Raw genomic sequence first — 9,129 nt, 5'->3', positions numbered from 1 at the left:
GAATTTGATTTTTAAACATCTCTCTCAAATGAGTGGTTATAATCTAGATTTGTTAATAAATTTAGGAACTTTTTAGCACCTCCCCAAAGAATAACTTAGAAGTGACCTTATGACTTTTGTGTCTAATGAAATCTCTTTGCCTGCATATACCGGTACATGTAAATTATGAGATACTGGACACAAATTTTAAAAGTGACCACATGTTAGTACCCATGTATAGGCAAGTACCATAACTGTTAGTGATGGACACACAGATAGAGATCATTGGCTAGTATACATGAAGCTTTGAAACATTAAGTATTCAAATGGATCTTGGGATAATTGATATTTCTGTCAGGTATTGCTGTTAAATTTTGAACCAAGATGAGTGTATCTTCTGTATTTATTTTAAAATGTTATTCATAATAAAGACATACATGCTAGTATCTTTACTTTCCAGTGATATTCGGTTTTTAATTGGCCCAAATCGCAAGCCGATATTTGCCCACAGATGTATCCTGGCAGCTCGCTGTGATGTGTTCAGAGCCATGTTTGCTGATCAGGCCCAGAAAAATACAACCCAGGATGCAGAGATACCATTTGTCTTATCAGACATCACACCAGACATATTCCTGGCACTTATGGAGTTTCTGTATACAAATTGTGTTACTCTCAATGGGAAAATTGTAAGTGTATCTTTACTTGAATAACTGTTCATTTTGTTTTAGCCATATACAATTAGATTCCAAAAAATAAATAAATAAGAATTTAATAATAAAAACAGAAAAAATACCAGGCCTTTCTCTCAACCCATGATCTCTTAATTTCCAACACAATTGGCATAAAGCATAATAAATTGAAAAAAAAAATACATTGAAATACAATGAGAATACATTTTATGAAGGCCTTGTCTTATAAGGCAGGACAGTGGTACTTGAAAAAAAAGAAGAGAAAAATTTATATTTGTGATAAACCAAATTAATAAAAAAAAATTGATAAAAAAGCATGTAGTAACAATTACTACTTTCTAGTAAAAAAAATAAATATGCATTTGTTATACAGAAAGGAACATCATACTGAGATGAAAAACCACTACACCTCTTCTTCCTGAATGTGCTCACTGCATTGTAATGTTATTACCATTTGGCATTGTTTAGTAATGGTGAAGTAAGAGAGGTGTAATCTTACTACATTGTTATGTTAATAGCATTTTCAATTACGCATATTTTTTGTTATCAAACAAATGAATCTTTATATCATTCTTTTCTGCTTATTCAATCTATGGATTTTTTCAATATCTGAGCAACCATGTCCTATGCATTTTGACTCTCCACTGCAGAGGCAATTTCAATGGATAGAGGATTGTAATATTAGAAGGTGCCTGACCTGCAAATCACCTGTTCTTTATATCTACCACAAATATATAAGCCTCATTAATGTGATAAATGATCCATTTATCTCCAATAATGCTGTGAACCTGTATTCTACTGGTACATGTATGCTATACATATCAGCTATTGTAATTGATAAACATGTTTGGATATTTTCAGGCAATTGATGTGTTGGGCAGTTCTATTGAGTATGGTCTGGAGGAGTTAAGGAAGGTGCGTTCATTAATTATTTTTATTTGTTTCTAATGAGTTATAGAATGGTACATGTATATTACAGGATATTTTTTTCACATACTCATGTTCATAAAATTATAATTGTCTGTTTACCTAAATTAATGTCATATTTCCAACTTTTCAATGCAAAAATTGGAAAGAACTGTATGTCATGTAAAGTGAATAGTTTAGTTGTATCAGTTGCTTTGGAGCATCCTGGCACAATCATGGTATCTTCTCTAATGCAATCACATTTTTTAACATCTTAAATTTTGCTTAGGAATGTTTTGTGTTAGATCATTTGTTTTTCTCTTGCTATGTCAGCTTTGGTCAGAAATTGGGTGTTAACATCCATTTGCCACTGTGCAACTATATCTAAATGTCTATGTTTTGTGACTAAAAAAACACCATAATTTCTGAATTGTACACAGTACATTTGCTTTCAACTATGTGTAGAGTGTTTGATAGACAACAATAGTGTTTTGTTATTTAACAAACAAGACAATTTCTGAATTGTATATGGTTCATTTGCTTTACAGCTATGTGTAGAGTATTTGATAGACAACCTTAGTGTCAATAATGCTGCAGAAACTATGCAAGCCTCGGTGACATATGGCCAGGATGAGCTGAGGGACAAAACCATGGACTACATTGAGCAGAACACAGAGGTATGACACAAAATTAACACTACAGGCCTGTGGCCAACAATTTCAAAAAAAATTTTTTTTTTTGAAAAAGTGGACCTTATTCGATGAAACCTTTGTGTACCTAGATTAAATTGTACCCAGAATGGACCTTTTCCCAGCAAAAAGGGCAGTTCTTTCGACCCCCCCCCCCCCATGAATCCCCACTGACTACGGGCCTACACTAATATATTAGAAGATCACAACATATTTGCCTGATCCAAGATAGAAATCAAATAAACTGCATTACATCATGCAGCTAGTTGGCATATAAACAAAGATTTAGAAATCCTTTTAAACAGTACTCATTTTCTCCTTTTTTTTCTCTTGTTCTTTACTAAAACTTTCTCCTTAAGGTTAACAGGCCATAAGATATTTTAGAACACTGGCTCAGCATATCAAACCCAATGGCATTCAACTTGAGTCTCTTTAACTGTAGCAGAACTGACCAGGCTGAAGGATAAGCATGGTCATTTTATAAGGAGACCACTGAGACTAAGTCTTTAACGTTTCCCCAGTTACACTTAACTGTCCCTAGCTTATTGATTCTGATAGCTTACAGATCACTGGGCAGCTAATTCTGTCTTGGACATATAATAACCTCAGGCTGAATATTAACTGTCTGAGTGGCTTTAAGTGTTGTTCAGCTGGTGAAAAGGGTGATTATATAAGACCTGAGGGAGATATAGAGGGAAAAGAGGGTGGTTTGCAACTTTTTTTCCACTACTGTTTTCTAACTGGTGAAATAAAGTGAAGATGTAACTCAGAAAATTAATTTGAAACATCTTTCTTTACCTGCTATCTTTTCACAAAAATTCATGTTTTACCACATGTTTTTTTTTCATGTTTTTTTCCACAACTGTTTTCTAACTGGTGAAATAGAGTGAAGATGTAACTCAGAAAATTAATTTGAAACATCTTTCTTTACCTGCTATCTTTTCACAAAAATTCATGTTTTACCACATGTTTTTTTTCATGTTTTTTTCCACAACTGTTTTCTAACTGGTGAAATAGAGTGAAGATGTAACTCAGAAAACTAATTTGAAACATCTTTCTTTACCTGCTATCTTTTCACAAAAATTCATGTTTTACCACTAAATGTTCAGTGGTTCGTGATAATACTGGTACATAAAATTTGCTGTAGTTTTCCTGGGGCATCTCGATAGTTCATTGGTCTGACGGTTCATTGGTCCGAAAAATGGTAACATTTTCATCGGTTTTCTAATCAAGGGATCATTGGTCCAAAGGTTCTGTAGTGAACATTAGGACCAAAGAACCTTTGGACTATTGCTACAGCCCCGTTTTCCTTTATTGGTGCATTTAATTCTAACATGGTGACCTCAAATGTTAATCCCACCAATTTACAGGAGGAGTTCCATTTTTTTAATGTCAAAACATTAAAGTAGATAACATTAAGTGAAGTGATTTTATCATACATTTCACATTTGTGATTCATGTTTTGTACTAGTATAAATGTACTTACTGTACGTTATGATGAACTTACACATAGAGAAGAATTGTTTGTATTTCTGTTTCAGAATATTTTCAAAACAAAAGGTTTCCATGAGATGTCTGAGGAGGCCATATCCTATGTTATGACCAGTGACAAGTTGGACATTGATGAAGTTGATGTCATATCTGCGGTCAGGGAGTGGGCAACTGTCAATTCCGTAAGTTCCCTATATGTAGCACGGGTGTAGACCATATACTCCCCTAATGTATGTAAACAATACAACATTCATAGTGACATATGATGTTGTCATTATTTAATGCAACCACATATTCACACCCTTGATAAATAGATTGATTTATCACACTGTCTCAAGCAGAAGAAAGCATGACTTGCCACCCTGGCACACCCAACACAATGTCTGATCTAAAACAGTATCTCACCTAACACAACCACACTTAACCACATGCATGATACAACATCTAGCAAACTAACAATGACACCACCACATAAATTTTTTACATTAGAGTTTGCAGTACTTGTATCCCTTTTAAAATTTAAAATTTCCACACTAAAAATTGCATTGAAATTTCTTGTTAAAAAGAAAATGCAGATGTTGAAAGCATTCTGTTCTACACAGGGCTGTATGCAGCAATTGCTAAGGGGGTTCTTTTTACCCCCTTGATCCATCTTGAGAAATAGGAGAACCTAGAATAAATTTTGTTTTACAGTGAAGCAGTTCTTTCAAACCCCCTCTTCCTATGGACCTGCCAGACAATATTAATTCTCTCTTTTGAAAAGCTGCCATATCCCCCATAATGCATCATGACTGGATCGGCAGATTCCATTAAAAGCCTTGGTATATAAATAAACAATGTGCATTTCAACTATCTCTGAAATTCCTCTCTTAATATATGGTCCAGAATTGTACAAACTTTATACATGTATTTAGTGCTCTTGTTGATATAATGATATACATGTAGAAGCATTTATTAAAACACAGAAAGAATTGTGTGTATTGAACAGATCTGTTATTATTGATCATCTCACTTCAGGCAGATAATTAATGGCTCACCATATTGCCAGCGACAATTAATTGGTTGCTATGGTATCCACATAAAATGAAGTTAGGAAGTGAGATACTTGATATGTACATATTGTTGTTCTCTCTTCTGAAACCTTTTCCCTTATACAATAACTTCTCTTTTTTTCTCCTTTGGAGAAACATAAAACTAATTACATCAGCAACAAAAATGATTTCATTGATTCAACTCTTACTGCAAAATCACAGTGTGGCTTTGCATTGCATATACATAGGGAAGAACCCCTCTCATAAGTTGAGGCAGAAATTAAAAGAGGTTCCATAGATTACCTAACTGCTACTTGTTTAACTCATTTAAAATGAAGACCATAAACTTAAACCAGAATCAACAATTGGGTTATTAAGTGGTCTGTTTTAGAAATCAATAATATGGTGGACAGGAGATGATGTGTTGGAGAATATGTGTATGGATAATTTGTGGGTCTCATTTCCTCCTGTTCCATGTCCTTCCTTCCTACTCTTAGTATCTCTTTACATATTTAATTCAAGAAAGGGAACTTCAAAGGTTAAGAAAGTATTCTTAAATTGTAATCTTTTTAATATTAAATTTTTTAAACTGTTGATAATAAAATATTTGAGAATGATGTTAAATTTCAAAATGATAAAAATTGCATGTCAAATCTGTATCACCTACTAATTGAGAGTTGCTATTGTTTAAAATTATAATTGAATTAAGATTATATATTAACATCACATACTCTGTACTTCTAAGAATTTGTTCTATAACCTTTCATCAGTCTCGCTGGAGAATTTGTTGACAGGACCACTTGAGCATATTTTACTCACTCAAACTCCAGTTTTTGTAGTAGGGAGATTCAGGTTATTTAATATTTTAATACACATATACCACTGGCAACCACAGACTGCCACAGCAATGCAAGTGCCAAGCAACAAATTCATTACAAGGGTATACATGACTCTTAGTGATCATGATTGAAGGGAAGACCCATCAAATGGTGGTCTAATTAGTTCACAAATCAATGGCTCTGGAAATCCCTTATTGTATACTGCTTACAGCTGATATCCATCAAAAACCTCAGAAGGAGAGAATCTTTAAGAACTCATTAAAAACATCCATGGAAGATCTGTGTGCATTGGGAAAGCATGAGAGAAAAGCAACCTGACGAGTGGCCTCTATATACATTTAATCTCCTAGCAGATAATCGGATCAGAAAATAGTATTAAAGATGCTACATGTATGTAGTTCACAATGGTTAGCATTGTTTGATTGCATTTATTATCTTAAGATGTGTTTAATTAAAGGATTGCCTATAAAAATGTTCCTATTGGTTTGATACTCTTTTCTCTTCCTTTTCAATCAATGTCAATTACAGCACAGTTAAGACCCCAATAAAAAGATTGGCCTCTGGTATAATTTGTATGACTTGCCTGGGAAATAAGCAGATCATTATGGATAAACTGGTGTTCTGCTACATTATTAGATAAATTCACAAAATTATATGGGTATTTCACAAATATATTAATCAATATAAGATGGTTGGTCAAGGAGAGGATGTAGTACCACTTTTCCACAGTTTTCCACAAAGCATATTCTTAAAATGTCCATGTAAGAGTAGATACAGTTGATGCAGCTTCATGTGTGCAAATATATATAGAAAAATATACAGTGGGGAAAGTACATGTACTGGTAGATGTATTAACAATTAAGATTTTGTAGATTAAACAAACAGTTTTTTTAGTATAAGCAGTAAATCAATAAAAATTGTATTCTAGTACAGTACAAATGGTGGAAACTTTGAATAGCATTTATATCATATATTTGCTAATGGTGAAAGTAATCAATAAGTAAGACAAATATATTGATATGTACACTGATTGTATTTTTTTTCTCCAGGTTGTCATAGGCAAGCCCATTACAGAGGTTTCTAAAAGCGTAGCCCAACACATCAGACTTCCTCTTCTGTCTCCTGATGAACTGACAGAAGTTGAGAAGGAAAACAAAAAAGATAATCTCATACCTGTAAGATATCTATATATCTTTTAATCTATGTCTCTTTGTCTACCTTTTTTTAGCTAGTACTTTTAAAAAATTGACCATTCTTGTTAGAAAGTATAAGCTGTAGGTTATAAGATTGCCATCTTTTTTGTGTTTATATGGCACTATATAATTGGATGTCTTCAAAATTAAATTGCATTTAATTAATGATGGAAACATGCATGTATCCTCTTTCTTTACTTGATTTTGTTTACCTTTTTAAAAATTCTTTAATCTAAATAAGTTTTCCTGGTACCCTTTAAAAGATGCATAAATGAAGTGGGAATCTGGTCACAATCTTATTATTTGAACAGTATAATGAAGTATTCAGCTCTCTCGTTCAGACATAGAAATTGAACTTTGTGAAATTGCCTTTTTTAGGTTGAATGTGTATCGTTTGCATGGAAATTCCATGTATTCAAGAAGGGGGAAAAGGGCAATGCACTGACTACAAAAAGAAAAGGAACAAAGCCCAGAGAATCACACAAAGGACTAGATGCACTTTAAGACACATAAACATTCAGTATATATGCTGGTTCCAATATAATTCCTGTTGTAACCACACACTAGAATTTGAGTAATAGTTTTTCAGCTCGTGCTGACATGAGCATTTCCTTTTGACAAATTTCATAGACAGAATATTTTTTTCTTTTTTAATGTTAAACAATCTGCCAATATACTACAAATTTATGAGTAGTGTTGAAATGATTTGGGGAATATATCTTTACTATTTGTTGAAAACCCACATTATGTTTGCATGACTCAGTATGGGCACATATTCCTGTTTTCTATTATACACACTTACCATTTGACCTAACAGTATTATTGCAGTGTTTCATCTAGGTGCCATTCAAATTTGTTGTAAAAATAGGACCATTTACACTTGCAACTTGGTTCAAATCTCAGCTGTGTCAGTTGGTGTTGGTAAAGTGGTACATGTAGCCAAACTAAAATTGACATTAAGGCAGAACTTTTTTGTAGTTTAGGATAACAGTTCATTGCAGATACAGATATATTCCACATGCATAAGGAGCATCATTACAATCACCTGTCATCCACTTGCACATTGTTACCTGTAGTTGTTAGTGCCTTACATTGTGTTATATAAAGAAATCATACCGTGACATAAGAATGCATATGCATATTTGATTATTTTCAACAGTATCTCTGCTACAATATTTCCAATTGGAGAAAAAATTGGCAGGAAGTCAAAGTCTGTCAGTTGACTGATAATTATTATTTATCATATTTTTATAAGACCTGAAGACTTAATAGTTTTTACATGTAGCTATCTTGTGCAATTCCTTGTTAATGTGTGTAAATTTGTGACCGTCTTTCATGTAGTTGTTTTATTTTACATGCTGTTTTGCATACTTGTAAATACACTTTTTGAAAATAAATGCACTTTTTGAAAATAAAGTACTTTCATTTAAAAGTGAATGATTGATGTAATCGCATGGTACATAAACCACCATGTACTTTTAATGCAAGTTCAAAATTAGCTTTCCCAATTAATACATTAAATGGGGAAAGTTAATTATTAAGTGGGCTAAAAAGCATGCACTAATCATATTATTATTATTATTATTATTATTATTATTGAGAAACCTCATTGATGCAATTAATCTTGGCAAACTGTTTTTCTACAAATGGCTATTAGCAGGACATTTCACTAGGTCTATGACCATGTACTTATACATCAGGAATGTTTAACCATTGAACAACACAAGGCAGCATTGTCAGGTTTTAATCAACATCCTTTCAAAAACTTGACAAGTTAGTGCAGCTTCTCAATGCAGCTATGGTACAGGTAAATGAAACTGTTTTAGAAAAAGGTTTCTATGATGGGAAGAGGAGGGGTGCATCCATGATGGCGGATAACGTGCAGAATGATATAGTCGGAATGTGATCATTACTTTTTTCTAAATACGTGGACAGGATACGAGGCAAAAGAATTTGATTCAAGATCACTTTTTGATCGGTTTCATTCTATTTAATAGAAGCAGTGCCCACCACTTTTCGATCCTGTCTGCCCGTTGGGTGATGAAAATGTTTAACCTGGATTAGCCTGCTTCAAAATGAATTATTCATTTATATACTGGAGTACAGTATATGTGATTTTATCTATTTATGTCCGTTCACAAAGTGAAAATAAACTTCACCGACCTTAATAATTTCCTAACATGAGCACAAGAAAACAATTCTTCACGATACTTATTTTAGCCTGAGGTATATGTGCAACGTGTATGTCAGTTTTTTTTCTGTAAGATGGACAGCCGTAATTCTCTCCGTAATTCATTTTCAATATAATCTTG

At 33.1% G+C, this 9,129-nt stretch overlaps 1 protein-coding gene across 1 annotated transcript in view; it reads left to right on the top strand.

Annotated features, from left to right (window-relative positions):
- The window catches only part of LOC106164456 (BTB/POZ domain-containing protein 19), a 46,395-nt gene extending 38,162 nt beyond the window's left edge, over nt 1-8,233 (top strand). The window contains exons 5-10 of the mRNA XM_013542372.2: nt 440-665; nt 1,530-1,583; nt 2,123-2,251; nt 3,805-3,936; nt 6,674-6,799; nt 7,196-8,233. Coding sequence (XP_013397826.2) covers nt 440-665; nt 1,530-1,583; nt 2,123-2,251; nt 3,805-3,936; nt 6,674-6,799; nt 7,196-7,321 — 793 coding nt within the window. The 3' untranslated portion in view covers nt 7,322-8,233. The remainder of the gene's footprint in view (nt 1-439; nt 666-1,529; nt 1,584-2,122; nt 2,252-3,804; nt 3,937-6,673; nt 6,800-7,195) is intronic.
- Nucleotides 8,234-9,129: the final 896 nt, after the last annotated feature.

The sequence above is a fragment of the Lingula anatina genome, chromosome 1, assembly GCF_051362555.1.
Source record: "Lingula anatina isolate TDL-2025a chromosome 1, LinAna3.0, whole genome shotgun sequence".
Classification (NCBI taxonomy): Eukaryota; Metazoa; Brachiopoda; class Lingulata; order Lingulida; family Lingulidae; genus Lingula; species Lingula anatina.
Note: the sequence above shows the minus strand (reverse complement) of the source record. Positions and strands in the feature narration are given on the sequence as shown.